At 39.3% G+C, this 20,834-nt stretch overlaps 1 protein-coding gene and 1 long non-coding RNA gene across 3 annotated transcripts; one reads left to right on the top strand and one right to left on the bottom strand.

Moving 5' to 3' along the window:
• Positions 1–121: 121 nt before the first annotated feature.
• TEX9 (testis expressed 9) lies at positions 122–20,449 on the bottom strand. Of its 2 annotated transcripts, XM_030228522.2 has the most exons (12): positions 20,355–20,449; positions 20,182–20,267; positions 19,284–19,347; positions 18,058–18,128; positions 14,456–14,504; positions 13,398–13,483; positions 11,478–11,656; positions 8,786–8,868; positions 6,340–6,513; positions 3,573–3,707; positions 2,952–3,086; positions 122–1,310 (listed from the first exon to the last, which is right to left on the bottom strand). In XM_030228522.2, exons 1-12 carry the CDS (start codon positions 20,397–20,399, stop codon positions 1,233–1,235), a joined length of 1,185 nt encoding a protein of 394 aa, XP_030084382.1. In that variant the 5' UTR covers positions 20,400–20,449; the 3' UTR covers positions 122–1,232. The 2 variants fall into 2 exon arrangements, with proteins under 2 accessions (XP_030084382.1, XP_050834537.1); XM_050978580.1 differs by lacking the exons at positions 13,398–13,483; positions 14,456–14,504.
• On the top strand, positions 6,634–11,522 carry LOC127060008 (uncharacterized). The gene is made up of 3 exons (XR_007778453.1): positions 6,634–7,027; positions 9,537–9,680; positions 11,415–11,522. It is a non-coding gene; the product is annotated as an uncharacterized LOC127060008 (long non-coding RNA).
• Positions 20,450–20,834: the final 385 nt, after the last annotated feature.

The raw sequence follows: 20,834 nt of genomic DNA, 5'->3' as shown, positions 1-20,834 counted from the left end.
AGTAATGTTAGAAATGTTTTCTTCAGCAACACAGCAGAAACCTAACCCAGCATGTGCATTCCAGTCTGGACTGAAGGATTCTCCTAATGCACTAGTTCTGAGAAGATGTGGCTGCACTGGCACTACACTACTACAATCCTCATTCAAATGCAGTGTGTCTCATCTCCACGAGGTAGATCTGAGGTACTTCACTGGTAGGATCTAAGCAGATGTGTTGTGTCATCCTGAGGTCAGAACTACTTTCTTTCACTGCATAAACTGACTGTTTTTGTACCATCCTCACTTATTCTGAGGGATGAATCCATTGAAATAGCTGAGGTGTGGCAGAGGTTCATGCAAGCAGCACAGGCTTGTATTGCTCCTGTTCATTAATGTACACACAATAGGCTCAGCTCTTCTACCCTGATCTGTTTTCTAGTTATTGATTACAATGATGAATAATGAAATTTTTATGGATGTGATGCTTGTAGAGCACCGGCACATATGGAGTCATTGCTCCTGCCTGTATCCCAAAGCAGCAGCTGATGGCCAGGGAAAGGTTTAATACTTCTATCTTGACTGAAGGAACAGTTTTACACAATACAGCTCCATGGGACTGTGGAGTCTGTCTGGGTGATGAGGAGCAAGTCTTATGTATGGTTATACCAGGCAGGGGCGCTCAGATGTAATTGCTAAAACAAGTTATGGTCATTTCTATAAAAGAGCTGTTGGTGCTTAAATTAGATGCCAGACCAGCTAGCTTTGAGGGGAGATCTGTTACAGAGAACAGACAAGGCCAATTTTCCAACCACGTGTTCTAAAAAGGACATGACATTTTCTTGTCAACTGGATCACTGGTTAGTTTATTTCTGTTGCAACAAGGAATTTTCTGAGACTAAATCCTGACTTCCCTGGACTGAATATGACCATGGGTAAGGTACAGTTTTAAATGCTAGAACAGAGCAAACTGATAACAAAGTTCACTTGTTGGAATATTCCTTGCATGGTCTGTGCTTCTCTGCTCCTACCAGAATGGGCAGCTTGGCCTGACAATGAAGTAGAAATTTGTGTTTCATAAGACATTACAACACAAGCTATCAGGCTGACAAAAGTTTAACTATTTAAACATAAGAAAAATCAACAAAATCAATTCAGTGGGATATACAGTTATTAACTATTAACAAGGACTCATATACAGTCTCAAAATAATGTACCATCTGACTCATCTTTCAAACAGAAGTTATTTAATGGGATCAATAACTTCCCCACTCAAGAACTTTCATGAATTCTTCTTCGGTAAAAGAAAGCATCTTGGCAGCTTCAATGTGCATCTAAAAAAACAAAAGTGAGCAAAAGGTAAACTAGTGTGAATGAGAAATACAAAATCCTGGTTAACTGGGATATTTTTATGGGTTATGATAAAGCAATTAATTATTAATTCATTAAAGAAGAAATTTCTGAAAATCTGACAACTCTTGTGACTTCTGAAGAACACATATAAGAAAACTTGGTCCACGTTCTTTCAAGCTGATCAATATACAATTTAACATTAAAGCTATTACAAAGCAAATCTCTCCTGATTTTAATGTCTTTGGGGAATATTTTCCCTCTATCATTCTTCAGGCTCTGTCTGCTCTGTGCATCTGAAGCTGCCACACAAATATTACACAAATAGCCTAAATCAGGTTTTTCTAATTCATTCAACAAAAGGCCTGTTTGAAGCAGACTTGAATCCTTCCTGATTGTGAATACCAAGCACAGGTGAGCTTCAGCTGCCCTTCCCAGTGCCTTCTGCCAGAAGCTGCAAGGGGCAGGGTTAGCCCCAGTCCCTTCCATGTTCCTCCAGTCACAGTCTCTTCAGAAAGGACAACTCACAGCATCCTTCTGTGAGTAACACTTTTTGTAAGTAAAGGTAAGTGGCTTTCTGTCATATCTGCAGTTCTGAAACAGCATTTGTAATTGCTTAAAAATGTATTTACTGCAGTTTGTGACATTTGTCTGAGACCACAGGTTTGGTTCCCAGTCAAACAGAAATGCTGCTCTGTGACACTCATTTCAGTGAATTCATGTTCCAGAGGACAACAAGCTACCTCATCTGGAGGAACATACTTTGAGTGACTGTGTAGTTTTCATTCTCAAAATAAAATTGCAGAGCTGGAAGGGCCAGCCAAAGGCTGTTAGCACTATTGCTGTTAGGAGAATCCCCAGGATCTCCTCTGCATCCTGTTACTGCCAGAAAAATTCTCGTGCACCGGAAATACATATGCAGCCCCAGTTCCTCTTATTCCACTTAGCTGTCCTCCTTTGCCCAGTGTTGGGGAGGTGTTCCAGATTCAGGAGCGTGGTTTCATATTGCAATTCCCAGTTCTTAGGATCAGGGTGCAAAATACACACACTTAAGTTGCTACTTCATACAGAACTATTCTTCCTCTTGGGGCTCAACAACTTCAAAAGTGTTTGCTAAATGTCTGGTGATCACTGAGTACTCAAAGAGTAAATAAAATGTTCTACTTTCTTATCTCTAATGGTGGCCCTTCTTAAAGGGGGTTCTGCTCAACAAGCCACCATACATTGCTTGCTTCAGCTGTCTTACAGCTTTGGTTTGAGAGTGCAAGAAGTGCACTGACTCTATCCCAAAATGAATCCCATGACATACTGCAGAGTAAGCAACTGGAGGTGACCCACTCTGTGCTGTTAAGGTCCTGTCCAGCCCCTAGCTCTACATGTCTCATGCAGCCTCAGAAGGAGAACTGATGGAAATGACTGCACACATCCCAAGTATTCTAAGTGAAAAGTGTGATGGAACCAGTAAGTGGAAAATAATTTGATTTGGGAAATATCTTCCAGTATACATTCTTCTCATTTTAATTTCATTCCATGTAAACTCACAGTTTTCAGGATTACTTTACTGGACAGTAGATGCATTTAGCTAGAGGTTATTAACTGAAATAAATCCATAGTCGGCTCCTTACCTTTTGTCTCTTTAAAATATCAATTAACTTTAACTGCTTTTTAAAACCTGCAATTAGCTCTCCTTTTTGTTTCTGCAGTTTCTTGTTTTCTGTTTTTAACTCTTCAATCATTTTGAGTTCTTGATTAGCTACATCCTACCGAGGGAAAAAAAAGGAGAAATTATGAAAATGGTGCTTTAACTAACAAAACCTGGCATTACGTAAGAAAATGACAAACAGTAGCCACACATGACACTTCTGAAAAGAAATGGGATTAATCAAAATACTCCCACATTAAAGCTTAAAAAAGAAAAGAAAATCTTGGCAATAAGAGCCGTGGTTTGCCTTTGTATGTGTTAGGTGTGTATGTGTACTTCTTCCTCTCTCTAAACATGTCTCATTTTCACAGAAATGAGGAAAATCAGAAAGGCTTTAACTTCATTCTGTATATTTCTTCTCCCTGCAGTTTTTGCAGTAGTATCCTCTAAGATAACTTATTGAGGCCTTTTGTGACTTGCTCCAAGTTAATTTTGAGGCTGCCTGTAAGAGACACAAAGCTTCCAAAGCCTATACTGCTTTTTGTCTCATTCTAGCATTACTGAGTGATTACAGACTGGAAATTGCTTTCCTAAGCCATAGTACCTTGTTGCTTTGCTTCAGTTTATTCAGCTCTGCTTTATACTTCTCCACTTCTTCCAAGGCCCTGTTTAAACGAACCTCTGTTGCACTCTGAGTGGCTGCAGCCTGCTTTTGGGCACGCTTCACACTCTCCAATTCCTATCGAAGAAGCAAAGGACAAACCAATAAAAACATCATGAATAATGGTGTTCTAATGAATCCTGTATCAACAACACACAAAAAGGCTCACCCTTGAAAGCTGAAGAGTGTGTGAACTTCTTTGGCCTGTAACAGAATCTGTCTCAAAGACAATTCTGCCATTAAAACAACCCCATTTCCTTTGAAATCTTGAAAAAGGATCTTTCTCATCTTTATTTTTTTTAAGCTTCTCTTGTGGTAAGTTGTGAAGCTGATCATATAAGACTGAAAACCTTGTATGATCAGTCCAAAAAAGAGAAAAAAATACCACTATGTCCACTCTGTGACAGATTTTGGAATGGTGGCTCGTGTTTCCAGCTGCTTCTTCCCACCTGCTCCTTTCACCTCTCTGCCCCAGAGATTACTACATGCAATTACCACCAAGAAGTTAAAGCAGCCTGCTGCAGACGGCTGAGGGTATAAACTATTTAATCGGGCAGAAAATAGTTCATCGAGAGTTACAGCACCCATCAAAGCAGTTGTCTCAACTCCGCTGACAGGATTTCATAGTGCTGTGAGTGGGGAATGAGAGAAACCAACTTGAGGAACAGAATAATGAGACTAAAGATCAGGGAATATAGATAACATACAATGCTGGAAAGAAAAAGATGGAAATTTCTGGGAGCATCAGAATTCAGTTACTGCCTTAGGTGGGTGGTGCAGCAGTTAATGTTTACAGAGACTGAACACCAAAAGAAAAAAATGTAAAAATAATGAAATAGTTACCATGATTCAGGTAAATTGTGAAAAGCAGGTGAGACTCTTTGCCTAGGCCCATACAAAAAGTACCTGGGGGATTCATGAATTTAAAAAACCTGATAATCTAAGGAGTTTGGGGAAGCATATATCACACCTTAGGTCTACCATCATCTACATTGCAACAACAGAGTAAGAAAAAAAAGCCCCAGAATCAGAGGTTACATTTGTGCTCTCAGCTATACAGAAAACTTTCTCTAGACTGAAAGAGTCATGAGAGTTCAGCAGCACATTTCAAGCCTGTGTTCACAGGAAATTGCTTTTAAACATGTCTAGAATCGATCTACACTACATTAATTAAATAGAGTTGAATAATACTTCATATCTAAAAAACAGAGCAGTTTTTAGACTACTAAATCCACTGGAAATTAAGCAGTTACTGCAAAATTATTTTTACATGCATGGTTTTTGCAGTTAGATAATTTATTATAGCAGAGAAAATATGTAAAGTAACTTCTGAATTAGCAGAGAATCTTTCATTACACATACTTGCTTTTTTTTGCTGTCTTAGTATTTTAAAGGATTACCACTATTTTTCATAACCATGACTGACTGGCACCCTTAACAAATTTTAAAAAACACCATCTATGAGGAACAACTGAAGCAACTGAGGATGGTGAGTCCAAAGCAAAGACCAGTGAGGGAAGTGACCATTTTCTGGCTATGGTACCTGTGCAGGGGAAGTGAATAAACCTTTCATCCCATTTCCTAAATACTTTCTAACTGTGACTGTGTGCAAGGAAGTGGTGGAAACTGCCATTCCAGAAGGCTGTAAGTACAGATTAAACAAACTTATGTCCTGGATGGTTTTAGTATAATTTGTCCTGTCTTGCTTTAAGAAAAGGAACTAAATTACTGCAAATCTCTAGGCCCTATTGACTGTGGGCTGATGAGCAGCATAAACACTAGTACTGAATATTTTTCCTCACAGAATCACAATCAGTTTAAGGGAATTTAAAACCTCCAAGTATCTGCACAAAAAACCACAAAGACCATGTTAGTTTTAAAATGCCAGAACTATGAAACATTAAGATAAAAAGCATGCCCACATAAATCCATACTATGATTTAATGAAAGCATGAGCCTTTGATGGGCTGAGCTGTGCTCTGTTTTCCCCAGTTTTTTAACTGAAACATTCTCCTGGTTCTATTACAAGTACTACCCAACAGTGTATGTATTACATGGTTTTGAAGTCAACCTCTCTAGCTCTAAGTAATTAAAGAAAAACACATGCTGCCCTTAAGATGAAGTTGCAAACAAAACAAACTGTGTCTGCAGCCATCTGCTGCACCGGGCATGGCACTGCTGGGGGGCAGCAGCCACGCTCACCTGGGCTCAGCCACACTGCAGGGCCTGCTTGTCCATTTGCAACAACAAGCACATCCCTTCCCTCACCTGCACAAGATACTATTATAAGCTGCAGGTGCTTTAAAATAAAAGTTCACTAGGTTCTACAGCTTACAACAGAATTTACAGAACCAGTCTTCAAAAAATTATAATTAAAACCTGAAAAGTGGAATTTCCTTGTACTTTTCAGGATTTGTTTTTAAATTTGACAGCAGTTTCTGGAAAGGTAGTTTTGTCTCTTGTGTGTGTTTTACATAGGAATTTAATTTCAAAACACAGAAATATATGACTAAAAACAGAAGAAAAAGTTAGCAAACTATATTATTTCTCCCTTAAAAAAAAAATTAGGCCATTTAAAAATACAATTTATAAATCAACAGATATTGAAACATTCATGAGATCTTCGGACATGGCTCTATCACTCCATCAGGGAACAGAGGGTAATTTGATCTGGGTAATTTGAGATAAATAAGACTAATATCTGCAATACCTTTTCTAGTGCAGTGACCTCTTGTTGCAACCCTTCAGTTTTTTTGTTTGCTTCTTGTGACAACATTTTGTACTTCTCAATCTGAGAATGCTGCAGGCTGATTGTTCGTTGCAGTCTTGAGTTTTCTTCTTCAGCATCTTTAAGCCGAGTTCCTAAATTCTGACTTTCATCATCCTGTATGGCAGTAATTAGCAAAAAACCCCAACTAAATGATTGCAAGGAAGCAGGAGGGTAATGCAGTAATAATGTCTTGTAAGTAAAAAGCAGTAAGAATATATGTGCTGTAGATTTAGAAATAGCAACAAGGAAGACTAAGAAAACAAAACACCATTTTACCAAGATAATACTTTAAAAACCAGTAACACTTTTCTCATTTAATATTCTGCAGTCTTTTACCTGAAGCTGTCTTGTAGCAGTATGTAAAACATTTCTCATAGCTCAAAGGTTTTGAAAATAATCAAAATGTTATAGAATTATATGAATAATAGTGGTACATGGATATTTTGTGACATTTTTTGTGACAATGGCTAAATGCATATATTAGGAAAAATTATGGGGAAAAGAAGAGAATATAATTACTAATAAACCACTCCATTATGTTTCAGGAGATTATCTGGTTTTGACTTCAAAGCAAGCTAATGATCCAGGATACATCAAGTATTCAAATTTAAGATTCTCTTCACATGAAGTGAGTCCCGTCTTAGATTCATGACCTTCTGGCAATTACATCCCACATTAAGCATTATAATTCCAGGCATTTTTCTTTTATAACCTTTCAAACATTGTAAGTGAATACCAATGTAGATTGTTTCAGAGACACATTATGCCCTGCTTTTCTTTAAGCAAAAGAAACCAAGGCAAACACACAAATGGAATTTCTGTGAAAAAATTCTCTTTGCTGTTCTCTCAGTCCCTTGGAATACCAGCTTCCCACCTGAGAAATCTGTGTGCTTTATCCTAAGCTTCTCATGACTTCATGCACCTCAGAAACTCCCACCTCTTTAAATTTAAACAGATTTACTGCTTCCTTATAACAAGTGGACTGTGAATTGGAACCAAACCCAGAATCTATCCCAAGGCTTTGCCAAAATGAAAATTTTGCAACCTTCTGAATGTAATAGTTATTTTCACACCAGAGAAACTAGAACCCAAAATTATAAATTTACATACAAAGTGCTAAGGGAGCAGGACTAGAAAAAGTACAAGGTTGTCTTCTGTCATCTGCTACAGTAACTGAATTCTGTCATGATTTTGGCTTGGAATGATGAAGTTTAATAACTACTGACAAAATTATATTTGATTTGAAAATAACTTTCAAATCTAATGTACCAACTTTCTTCTGATCAAGCATAGAAGTATTGAAATGCAGAAGTACCTGTGTTGATAAAAATAAAGTACAGATATAAAATATCAACATCTAATTACTTCTGAAGATTTTGTCCATGTACTTATCTCAAAAAACCCGTTTACTATCACCCTGCTCCTTAATGCTGAATTAAAAGCTTGTAAGAAAACATATAGGTATTTTGCCATATGTTCCTAATGTCATCATCACTTCTGGGCCTGGGGAATAGGTGGAAAAAAGCATTCTGAAGTCAAGAGACCACAAATAAAAATAGTGCAGTTATGTAAAATAGAAAGTTAGTTCAAAAACCTTGCTTGATTACAAATACATGAATAAGAAGTGATCTGTCTGGCAGACAGATATGAACTACTTAAGTTTTCACAGTTCAAGAGCTGTTTGAGCATCACAGACAGTGCAGATCATAAAACTCACTTGTGCATTCTAACAGTGAAGTATCAGTGTAGTGTCCCAATGCCTTAAGTTCAGTCTGCTCTGCCCAGGTATGTAATTCCAAATACTGTCCTCTGCATCAATTGTACTCTTGAGAACAGAGAAAGCCTAATTTCTGTTTTGATTACAATATTCCATTTAAAATGGAAGCTCTTTCCACACTTTGATCCACTGATGACACTGAAAGCACCTGACTGTATTTCTCAAGCTGGTCTATTTCTCATTCTACCCGAAACATCCATCCAGCAGCCAGCTCTGGGCACCACTCCCCTTCTCTCTGTATTCCACCATCTGCATTTCCCCACCACCGTTTCTTCTCCTTTTTCTCAGGCTCCGCTCTCCTTCCCAGCAGGAAGGACATTGTTTGAGACTTGGCAGAACCACAGTGGCCCTACAGCTGGGGCATGTCTTCGTCCCCAGTGGTTCCCTCCTGCCCCAAATTATTGTCCATTCAGTGCATTTTGAAAGCTTCTAGCCCAAGATCACACATACAGAAATTACCACCCCTGATTCTAAATTCATATGATATTTTTAAAAAATAGAATGTTAACTCCTAATACTTGAAACAGAAAAGTTGAGAGAATTCTGTTTTGGGATTATTTGTTAAAGAGGAACCTATTCCATTTCTAGATTAAAAAATTAGTCCCTTACCTTTTTCCTGCATTCAAACACTATATTTGCCAGGTCTTCCTGCATCACACGTAACTTTGCCTTAAGAAATCTGATTTGAGCTTCTGTGAACATAAAAAGTTACATTTAATATACACAAGTCCTCTTTTTTCAATGCAGACAAGAACCAAAACTGATGCAAGAACTCACTTTCATCTTGTATGTAAAACCACATGACATTGTTTATAATTATTGAAGAGAAACAGGCAAATAAAAACTCAGAGTTCTAAAAAAGTGTTTGCAGGTTTCTCATTCTTAGGCAAAGCTTTGTATAGATTTTTTCCTTTTAATGACAGAACTTGACATCTTTAAATTGTAAAAGACTCATAACACTCAACATTGAAACTTACTGAAAACTTGCATCATACCATGCTGTTCATGGCAGCACTTCTTGAGTTTGAAGACAACAAAACTACATTGTAGGGCATGTCTACATTGCAATCCAGCTGGAGCTACAGCTTCTCTAATTATAGCCAAAATAATTTTAAACTGTGCACAACAAGGAATTTGATTTGTATTTCCTAACAGGTAAATATCCCTCCTGCACAGTACGCCATGCTTTTTAAAAGTACACTGCTAACATTCTTCAACTAATAGTTTAAATTAAATCCATGTAATCAGATGTTTTTTTCCAAATGAAATACTGTCTTGCTCTTGGACAGCTAAGAAATGGACTGGCATGACAAAACAAGCTGTGTGGAAACAGTCTGTTCTCATACTTCCTACTCCCCAGATCATTAACAAGGAACTTCCTCTGGACTTCCACAAGCATCAAGCATGGAAACAGTCTGAGGACCAAGCTGACTAACACAGGAATAACCATTATTCCCAGTAGTTACAAGAGGAAAAGAATAAAGGGAAGGAGAAGGACCTAGAGGTAAGAGTGGAGAAATGGATGGGTACACAGGTTCATTTGCTGTAACAGGAATTTGTTTCATTTCACCCATTTTCCCTCATCAATTGCAGCTTAAGCTCTCACTCTGCAGAGGCCAATAATAAGTACAGTTTAGGAAAACACCATGAAAAAATAAGATACAGGCTGACTTTTATTCCCCCTTTTATATCCTTGCTAGCTTCTGGTAACTAGTGGCTATTAAGATGGAGACCATAATGAAACCTTCATGTTTAATCCCCTTGCAGGTACTTCTATACTATTAAGTTATTTGATTTTCTTCATGAAAAATATATTAGATAAAAATAGAGCTTCATGTTCAGCCTTCTCTATGTCCATGTGCTTCTATCATTGCTGGTTACTGCAGAGTTGAATTATAACCCTCCCAAAACAGTCCCACACTAAATAATTTCTAAGCTACATGTTGGCAGCACTGTGCTGGTGGTAACAGCAGCAGGTGGTAACCTGTGATCCTGAAATAAAGACATGGAACCCAATTCCAGGAAGAGTGCTGCAAAAAGCTCAGGAAAGGAAAATGCTATGGAATCTTTCAGTATATTGGCCTAAATAGCTGGGCACAGGCTAAGGAATCCATTATGGAGATTTCCACTGAGCCCTCTCAGTAACAGGTCCTGCTCAATACCTGTGCCTGCTTCCTTGTGAACACCCTAACTGTCCTGAGAGTCTGACACTGCTGGAGTGCTCTGCAATAGCTTATTTACCACATTAAGGAGGCATTCATAGTGTTCCAAACAGTCAATATCAAATTCAAAATGCAAAAATCAATCCTGAGGCTTTTTATTTCATCATTAAATTACAGAAACAATCCTCAATACTCCAATACATGCCCTTGGTCCCTGATTACAAGGCACCAGTACTAAGTCTTCTTGAATTGTCTTGAATTGATTTGGTAGAGGTTTCCAATGCAAGCCAGAGCAATTTCTTTTTGGTTCAGGAAGAAAACTATAAAAAAGTTATCTGAGGATCTGTTATGGGAGACTTGGTAACAGAAGATGTGCATAGATTTATGAGGTTAGAAACCAAGCTATTTCTGTGTTGGCATGCTTGTTGAAATCAAGCTGTTAGATTAAAAGGAGAGGGCTCGAGCACTTGCACCTTACTGGGGTGAATGTCTGACTTCATGCTCACTTCAGCATTGTAAGGAACTACACAAACTCACTTTTATCACACCAGAGCCAAAAAGACAGATGTGTGTCATGCCTTTAGCCTTGCTGGCAAATGCTGCAATCCCTTCCCTGTTCTGTTTCTAGGACAGATATAAACACACCATTTGCAGTGGGAAAATATCTGGAGGATTCTAATTCAAGCACTGTAGCTGAAACATTACTTTGTTTCAGCCACTTGCTGAGATCCACAGCACTGGTCTGAGGAAAGGCTTTTGCCTCCAAAGGCAGAGTCTGTGCAAAGACTGAAGCTCATCTTTTTGGAAATATAAGCTTAGCATCCTATACTTCTGTTTCCCCAGTGAAATGAATCAAATGTTATGCACTTATTCAACATATGTAACCATCCAAATACTTCCTTACAGAAGTGGAAAGGAAGATAAAAATTCACTTTTCCACATAATCAGTCATATGTGAATTGATCTTCCTCTAGGCCTATGTAGAGAGGAAAAGCCTTCTTGCCCTTTTTCTTTAGGTTAAGGGCTATAGAATTTTCCCTGTAATTTTTACAGAAACTTCTTTTTCCTCTCCCCAGGAAAACCCATTTCTAACAGTCATGAAGCAAGAACAAACATATTAACCATGGAAGGAAACTTACCTGCTCCCATTTCATTTCCAGCCCTTGGAATAATATCATCATCTTGACAGTCTGGTAAGACTCCTTTCTTTAGTCTTTCTTCAACTTTGCTAATTGTTTTTGTTAAAGAAAAACCTATGCAATCTTCCAGTACTGCAACACCATCAGCACTTTGTACTTCCACATTTCTTATTTTTGAGCTAAAAAAAATGAAACCCCTAGATTTTAAATTTATAATACATCATATTTTTGTAAAATATTTTTAGTATCTGCTATTTTTGAGAGTGTACATTTATTTACCTGCATTTAATTCAATTTCATTACCTGCAGTCATATGTAAGATGCATCAATGGCAATTTCTCATTTGCTTCCTGTAAGATACCTTTACCATATTCCACATAAATAATGACAAGATTTTACATATGATAATGTAGAAGGCAGAGAACCACTACTATTTTCAACTGAGAAGATTCTGGCACAGTCTTCTCATCTAACAAATCCATAACCAAATCAGAATAAAGCAAAGAGAGGAATAGTCTGTTGGCTTTGGCTACTGTCCTGGGGGGTCCTCTATCCTCTGTTGTCATTTCTGCCCTTTCCACTCCCTGCCACGTTACCTTGTAGTGTTGTCTTAGCTAGCAAAGGTTCTATCATCATCATAGTACAAGGACTTCATATTATCAGAGCTTCATATCTTCTTGATGTTGCTCACAGGCAGCTCCTCTACACGCCAACTTCTCCAGGTCCTCACAGTAATCTGATTCTCCTCACTCCTCTTTCCTTACTCTTATATAGCACCAGTTCTTATTGATTGCAGGTGTGGCCTGTTAAGATCAGGCCCACCTCCAATCTTCAGCAACTGACCCAGCTGCAACTCATTGGGCTTGCAAGATCACCCTCTACATTGTAGAACTCTGTTGCCCCTGGCTGTACTCCTTCCTTATGACAATTTCTGCATCATTATGCCCAGCCTAGGAAACTTCACTGATCCCAGAAGCTGCATATCAACATTTTCATGAAACCAAAATGCAGGGTAACACATCACCTCCACAAGGTATTCCTCAACTTTCTCCTACAGAAAGGTGATCTCAGTTCTCACAGGATCTGAAGGTCCTAAGTTCTTATTCCAACACATCCTCATTCCAGCCTCCAAACTCCTCCCAGCTCCTAATTTTCTCCCACAACTTTGGAGTTGCAGCACAATTCCACTTCCAAACCTCATGACAGGGTGCCAGCATAACAACCTTCCATGAACTGCCAAAGGGAGGTCTGAAGGGTCTCCCCAGGGCTTTCCAACTCCTGTAAGACAGCCTCAGCCTGTCAGTTTCAGGTCCTGCCACCTTGCAGACAATTTTCATCCTATTTTGGTATTATACCATAATTCATGGCTGTTTTAATTTGCTCCCAAGCTCTCATGGATTTTTTGACTCTTCTCTTTGTCCAGCTCTCTATTTCTTGGTTTTACAACCTTCAATTTACTCCAGAGCTGAAGCTTCACAGCTGGGAGCCCCTGGAAGCTGTGTTGTATTACTGAGCCTCTTATCCTGTGACCCAACATTCACTACAAGGCCTCATGTTTCCCAGCACCATCTGATCACAAATCAGGCTGCAGCACCCAAGTATGCTGGCCCAGATTGCCTCAGGTGCTCCATTCTTGCTCATTGGGCCTCCTTTCACTGAAGGGGTTTACAGAATTCAGCTGTCAGCCTTGAGAAGTGCTAAAGCAGAAAACAACTGTTTCATTGCTGCAATATTAATCATATATGTTCACCGATAGTTTTTGGTGCAAGTAAACAGAGACAGCCACCTGGTGGAGCTGATTGAGGAAGTTTGATACATTTATTTGTATAAATATAAAAGCATACATCCATAACATAACTTGATAGAGAAAAATAGCAACTAAAAGATTTCATGACAAACTAAATGAGATGTTTGATATACCTTGAAGTTGTTCTTTTTCCCCTACTTGCAGAGTATGGTCTGTTCTGAGCTGTGGGCACAGAAGGAAATTTCTTCTTGTTTTCTACCTAAAAGTTTTTTCAAAAATTAGTGGGGTATTATAATTATTATTGAACTACTTTTTTTCTAGCTTTTTCTTTTTTTTTTTTCTTCTTCTTCATATATCTATACCCAAGGAAGTTTTCAAAGAATGCTTTTCAAACTTTCCAAATGACTTCTCCAATTTTATTTGCACTCATCTTTAGCTTGCAACTTTTATGTCTACGCCCTAACTGTAATACACCCAATAGTCATTGGCTCATGGGAGTTTTTCCACACATACTTCTAATAAATCTATGCACAAGCAAGGCTCTGAGCTTTTATCAAGGTATTAATTACTGGACTGTTGTCATACCTTCAAAAATATGGTATTTTATGCATTATTTTAATCTTATAAAGTCACGATTGAAGCAAGACTTAACAATATTTCTGTTGCTTTCACAAAATATTCTTAAAAATTTAGAGGGTTTTCTAATGTATTCTGATAAATAACTGCAGATGGCATTTTAGAAGCTTCAGCTCACCTCACAAAAGTTTCAATATAGTTGTAGTTAGAGACTATTGAGATTGCTCTTAATCTCATTTTTCCATTATATTTTCTAAATTGAGTTACTCTGACTACTTGTTTATTATCTAGACAGTTATTATTAGAAAACACTAGTACTGCCTTTAGAACTATACAGGTGAGGGAGGGAAGACAGCAAAGAACTAATTATGTTCTAATATTTTTCTCTTGGAATCCTTAATTTGATGTTCAAAACACTGAAAATTTCTCTCAATGCAGAAGAGAAAACAGAATACAAAAATTAAACATTGGGTAAGCCCACCTGACCACCAGTGGCACTGAGGAGCTCTAGTAACAGTGTCCCTGTAGCACTGCTCTGGGCATCACTTCCCTTTGGCTTGGCACCCATGTAAGTCCCCAGTGTAGCCTCAAACCATGAGCCATTATATTTCTGAAATTATGCTAGAAAAGAATTTAACCACGATAGTTTTGGTACCTTTGCAAGTGAGTGCGAAAGAGATGAAACTTCAGGACAGAGTGGATCTCTGCAATTAAAAAAAAAATAAAATGCACTGATCTATAATAATGTAAACACTTTGCAGTTAAAATACAGCCCCCCTGTCAGAATCAGAATAACATTTAATTTTATAGGTCTAGAATAACCAATCTAGGTAAGGTGGGAACATATACTGAGTTCAAGCATAAATTCAGTCTCATCCACGGTCTGTCCACTCTACCTCATCTGCAACCCAAACCACCTGGTGAGTCTAAGGTATCTAATACAACAGTACTCATGTACCAGAATCCTGATCTTGGCTCTTGGAATTCAGGCTGCTGGCTTGTTAGATCAATGATTCCCTGTAGCAGGGAGCACTCAGCCAAGAAGCAGAGTTACAGCTTCCCCAGCACAATCCTGAACCAAAGACTGGCAGCAGCTCACTGGGTAACACCTACATGACATAAAACCCCTGAACTCATATAAACAAAGTGCAGATATAACCAGTGTCCTCTACATCCTCCACCTGTCCTAGCAGGCTCAGACTGACTGTTCTCAGGTCAATTGACAGGGACTGTCAGAGGAATATGAAGTGGAGCAATTTATAAATTAAGCCTCATAGAATTTTCTCTGAAATAAGTATTATAAATACGGTATCAATTTTACAGATAGGGAATAAAACCAAGGGAAAAAAAAAAAGGCAGCTTTCTAATCTGCTTATTTGGCTGAAAACTGTGCTTCTTAGTAACTGAATTTAAGGTAAAGAGATTATTTTTCAAGTCTATTGAAATTAAGCAGAAAGTTTTAGCATGCTGTGTACTATTCAGGTCAAATTCCTTGTCAGACAGATATACAGATATGTAGTTACAATTTTGCTTTCAAAATTAGTTACGAGTGGATGTATATTATTGCAACGAAAGGCTGTTTTTTAACTACCCCTTATAATTTTTTTACTTAAATTAAAATGCTGGCTTAAAAAAGATTTTGAATAAAATTTACATTTCTGGCTCATCAAGTCAATTTTTTTTTTTTGTCAGGCTGATTTGAGCAAATGTTTAGATCCTGCCTTTAAAAATTTCATAGACGTTCATCAACTAGAATTATCTGCACAAAGCTCCGTCTTTTATTAATCCAAAAAAACCCCAACAACAACAAAAAAAAAAAAAAAAAAAAAAACCTCAACGAAAAAAAAACAACCTGGAGAAATCATCTGTGTGCGGCTGGCAACAGACTTCAAGAATAGGATGATTAGTTTTTGTCTGTTTACCCCAGTTTCCTCAAGCTTTCTCCCTATTGGCTAGCTCTAGGAGCATGCAGAAGGTGAGGATTTGCTGCCACAGAAATAGCAGTTATATGTTATTCTGAAAAATATGAAAACGCAACACGCTCTATACTCAAGAAAACAAATATATTCTTTCCCTCAATAATCTGTTCCTATCGTATCTGTTGTCTTACGGTCGTCTTAAAAAAACCAAACCAAACCAAAAAACCCAACGTCATTGTATCTCTCAAATTCTCCTAATGGTTCTTCCCTGCTGCCCGCCCCTCTGTGCGGCCGCACGCTCGGGGAGAGGCGGCGCACACGCGCAGCCGGGCGCGGGCGCGGGCTGCGCGGGCTGCGCGGGCGCGGCCACGGGCGCTGCAGCCCCGCCGGGCACGGGCGCTGCCCATGCGCGGCCCTGCCCAGCGCCGCCAGCCGGGCCCTGGCTGCGGAGAGAACGTGTAAACAGCGCCTCATTGCATAGCGCTCTCAGCGGAGCTGCTTTGTTGCTAAGTAATTAGGATTTCGCTGCAGACAATATGCTGCAAGTACTCCAGAACAAATTCATTTAAAATATACGTTGACTTGGAGATTGACTTAAATATTTGTTGTCTTTTTTCTACTTTGCTTACTCATTTGTTTTTTCCTTTCAACTTAAATTTTTCCCCCTTTCTTCGCTTCAGTTCCTCCCTTCTTTCCAGTTGCTTTTCATTCTCCTTAAAGGAATCAATAGAAATTTCAACGAGATAGTTCAAAAATATCTCAAGTGCTTCCTTGAGATGTAAGGCTTATCTGCTTGCACAATTTAGAAAGAAAAGAATTTTTAATTAAATATTAAATACTTTGAACTAATCTAATTGAATGGCCTCAATGTTCACTCATGGATAATCAGTGTGCCTAATTCCTAGCACACATTTCTAATTTTTTTTTCACTACAGCATGGGATTTCCAGTCTTCTCTCATGTAAATGTTTACCAGGACACTATGGTTACCAGACTGTTGTTGTTTTAAGGTGTTTTAATTTATGTTGGTAATTGGTAGGTCAGCTGATGCTCTGACATGCTAATTGCCCTTTTTGTTTTTTTTTTTTAATTCTCCCAACACTTCAATTTATTTCTAATATGTACCATCAAAGCTAATAATTCCCTTTGAGATGCTGAATCTTCCAATCACATTACTTAATAAAGCAGCCCTAAAACTCAACTCCAGTTTGAACTTCTTAAAAATTCTCTAATGCTCAAAATCCATCTAACAGAACAAAAAACTAAAGTGAGATCCAGAATTTGTTTAAAAAGCATGATTATACTGAATGATAGCACATTAAGTTTCTTGCCCCTCACTCCCTCAGCTATGGCTTTAAAATAGCTCAGAAATCAGTTTAATTGTAGTAACAAACTTTTGCTGGTAGTCAGGCTTCTATCATAGAAGCTGCCTTGCTGTCACACCTTTTTGTGTACTGAAAATCCCTTTTACTTTCAGAAAAACTCCATGTCTTTGCTTCTGTTCTACACAAAAATAACTATTTTATTACCTTTATCAGACCTTCATATACCCTATTTGGAAAGATTTCCAATTGCAGCTTAACCTCTGAAGCATTTTGTTGTCTGTTCCTGTATGTTTCTTAGCCAGATTAGTGGCATTATAAATTTAGGAACCTACAGATCAGATCCTTGATGAACTGTGTATTAGTCTATCCTAAAATCACCCATTTCCCACACTGCCAATACCAAACCCTTTGGTAAGCTAAGGCAATAATAATGCCCCTGAATGACTAAGGGTACAGCCCTGTCCCCACTCGGGAGCTGTGGGGTTTGGACACTCGGGCTGTGATAATCCAGGCCAAAGGCATGCAGGCCCCAGCACTGTAATGGTATCCACATTCCAGAGGGTGGCAGCTCAATGTTTGCCTGTCGTAGGGCTTTGTGTTTGTTTTCATCGGGCATTTCCTGTCCCAGGAACATTTAGACCAAGTCAAATGTGAACCAGTATCTCTTCCTTCACTTTGTCAGCTCAACTGTTAAAAACCATCCACTGCCAAGTGCCCACTGTTTGGTATTGCAAAGAAACCTGTGACCTTACCTTGCTCTTTTACAAAGGTCAGCACTTCTTAATATCTTAGACAGAACATTCCAGCAAAATTAAGCCTTCCTTGAAATAACAAGGAATAACACTTGCTTAGGATCACTTTTTTTTTTTTTTTAATAATAGGAAAAAAATGAAGACTCCACCAATGCAGTATGCAGCAAAGATAGATAAAACAGGAGCATGGTTAGGACACAAGGTGTGCAGGATCAGTGTGAAGTTCCCCACCAATTCTACACAGCAGTTGTAAAGCACATACCTCTGTCTGTTATCTTCAGGCGACTTACTCTGTGCTGAAACTGGCTGAGATAGTATCTTCTGTTGGCCTTTCTTCATTAAAATAAGAAAAAAAGTAGTTGATTTTGGGAGACTATATATAATCCACTAAAGATGAATTACCTATTTGTAAATCACAAACCACAGTAACTACAGTCTACTATGGAAAAGAATGGAAAACTGTAGTCTACTGTGGAAAAGAACTTTTGAAACACTGGAAAATATGTCTAAAAATGAAAATGCCATTGCTGTTTTGTTGTTAAATGTATGTCTGTGCAATCTGGTGGTGCCATGTGGTATATTAAGTACCCTAAGAATATTTCATCTTCTGCTATATTTAGAGAAGAAAAGAACAGTGGTTTTGTTGTTGCTGTTTTCTAAAGGAAAGAGACTAGATGCTATTTTGGCTGTTTCATCTGCTCCTGTTCAAATGCCAAGCATTTAGCCTCAGCTTGTCACTGCTCAAGAGAAGAATATGTTTTCACAGCCCATAAAATTGAAGTTTCAACAGTAGGAAAAGTGCATACAAGCACAGCTTTCCAGAATACTTAGTAATTTGCTTTTTAAGCCTTGTTTCTTTGAATGAGTCTACTTATAATGAATATTTCTAATATGCAGAACACCTTCTCCAAACTGTTTTGGGTATATACCTGCCCCACTCCCTTTTTATTCATTTGTCCAACTTTCATATAAAGTGTTGACTCTATCTGGTTAAACAATAATACTGATAATAAACAGCAACTTCTTCTGTTTTGAGAAAGCTTCCTTCTTACTAAGTTCATGTTTTCTATTTGTGTTGCTTATTCTTTGTATCTCTTTCAGCTTGAACAATGTAGATCATATTTCACTAGGAGGTTACTGTAACAGTATCTGGTTTTCAAATACTAATTTTTAGTATTTAAGACATAAAACCACCTACAGATACTCTTCTTAAACAACTAAACAAGTTTTTAATGTGGTTTTTGGTAAGTATCTGCAGAAATGCTGTAGGCAGGTATGTGACACCTACCTGATGAAATTACATAGAGACTATTTTTTAATGTATTTTTAATAAAAGTTTACAACTTCAAAAAGAAATAAATTAAAGCTTACCGTGCATTTGAAAGCAACATGCTTTTAGTAGTCAAGGTCTAAATTTGTTTTGAAGCTCAACCTTGTGTGCATATGAATCCAGACTAAATTACGTAACAGTCTGCATAACCTACTCACCATTAGTTCTTCAGCCTGACGCACCAGTTTTTCTGTTTTGGCTTCTAATTCTGCATTCAGTCGCCTAAAAGAGTAAGAATTTTTTATCACTGAATTTTTGAAAAATTTAAAAGGAATAAATGTCAGTGTGACATTATTTTTGCCTGAACTAACTGAAATTTTAATGATTCCTACAAAGGAATGCTGAAATACACTTCAAGGTATTAAAAAAGTTGTGTTTCAACAATTTCCTGTGTTTCAGCCAAATGAATAGTAATAAAACACATATACCCATTAAACAGCACGGTTTAGACTGTAACTGTGAGACGTGAAGGATATCTTTGTTTTTGGACATGCCATTTCTTAATACACATTGTCTTTATTTCCTAAAGGTTTTCCATGTTTAACACAGTCCTTCATTTCAGCATACCCAGCAGCAGGGGTTGGGGAAGGACTCATGTAGGACTGCACTGCTTATCACGTATTTCGAGATGCATTGCTGTAAGGATGTGCAGGCTGGGGTAGCGAGGTGTTCCTGCGTGTTCTCATACAGCCCTGGTGCTGGGACTGCCGCAGGGTGGGTGAGATGTGGCTCTCCGTGCGCTCTCACTGTTCACCGGGGCTGGGCACTGACAGGTAACAGGGACAGAGCATCCATTTAAAACCTTTACAGCTTTTAAGCTGTTTTTAACAGACTTAACCTTTCATACAGTCATAATTTAGAACTAAAGTCAATGTTCAAAGTGCAGAAGAACCTCACGTCCAGGCCTAGAGCCTGCCTGAGGCGGCGGTGCCAGAGGCGTGGGCGCTGTCCCGCGGCCCCGGGCAGTGCCATCCGCCCTCTGCGGGGACGGGCCCGCGGCACCCGGCGACAGGGGACGGGCTGTGCGCCGGTCCCAGCGGGGCAGGGCCTCCTTACTTGTACTGCTCTTCCTTGGCCAGCCATGCTCCGCTCAGCGCGCCGGGCCCCGCCAGCGCCTGCGGGCTGCCGGCCGCTCTCTGCACCTGCGGAGAGGATGCCATAGTCAGCGGGGCGGGCTCGGCACGGCCCCGCTGCCCCGAGTCCGAGCCCAGCCCGAGCTGCCGCCTTACCCCGGGCAAATCCCCGCCCCGCCGGGCCGCGCCGACCGCCGACATTTTGTCCGCGCCGAGGCCGCTGTGGCGTCGCCTTCGCCCGGGCAACCGGCGGCCGCCCGCCCTCGCTCCCACCCTCCTTCCTTCCCTCTCTCCTCCCCTCCGTCCATGTCAGGGCCCCAGCGACAGCCGCGGGGACAGGCCCGTGTGCAGGGACCTGCTGGCGCCCGGCATGGCACTGGGCTGCCACGGGTTCATGTGAGGGGCAGGTGAAAGTGTCTGAGAGGCCATTATCACTGTTTGTGAATGAATATTTATTACAGCCCTTTTTGACCTTGCTGCACTTTGTCCTGCCAGCGTCCCCCTCATTTCAGTGCATTAAACTCCTGTTTGCGGCATGATGGCAACTGTGCCACGCTCTCTACAGCTCTTTGGTGCTGCCATCTCTCTGCGTTTCCCATACACACATTTCTGTGATTGTCGCCTGGTTTTAGCCTT

Source organism: Serinus canaria, chromosome 10, assembly GCF_022539315.1.
Source record: "Serinus canaria isolate serCan28SL12 chromosome 10, serCan2020, whole genome shotgun sequence".
Taxonomy (NCBI): domain Eukaryota; kingdom Metazoa; phylum Chordata; class Aves; order Passeriformes; family Fringillidae; genus Serinus; species Serinus canaria.
Note: the sequence above shows the minus strand (reverse complement) of the source record. Positions and strands in the feature narration are given on the sequence as shown.

What these genes read in the sequence shown, in the direction of transcription:
- TEX9 (XM_030228522.2), bottom strand. Translation starts at nt 20,399, where the DNA reads ATGTCGGCGGTCGGCGCGGCCCGGCGGGGCGGGGATTTGCCCGGG. An exon ending in GGGGCGGGGATTTGCCCGGG is followed by an intron (nt 20,268 to 20,354) that starts GTAAGGCGGCAG and finishes TCCTCTCCGCAG; the next exon opens with GTGCAGAGAGCGGCCGGCAG. An exon ending in AGGTCACTGCACTAGAAAAG is followed by an intron (nt 3,708 to 6,339) that starts GTATTGCAGATA and finishes CTTCTTCGATAG; the next exon opens with GAATTGGAGAGTGTGAAGCG.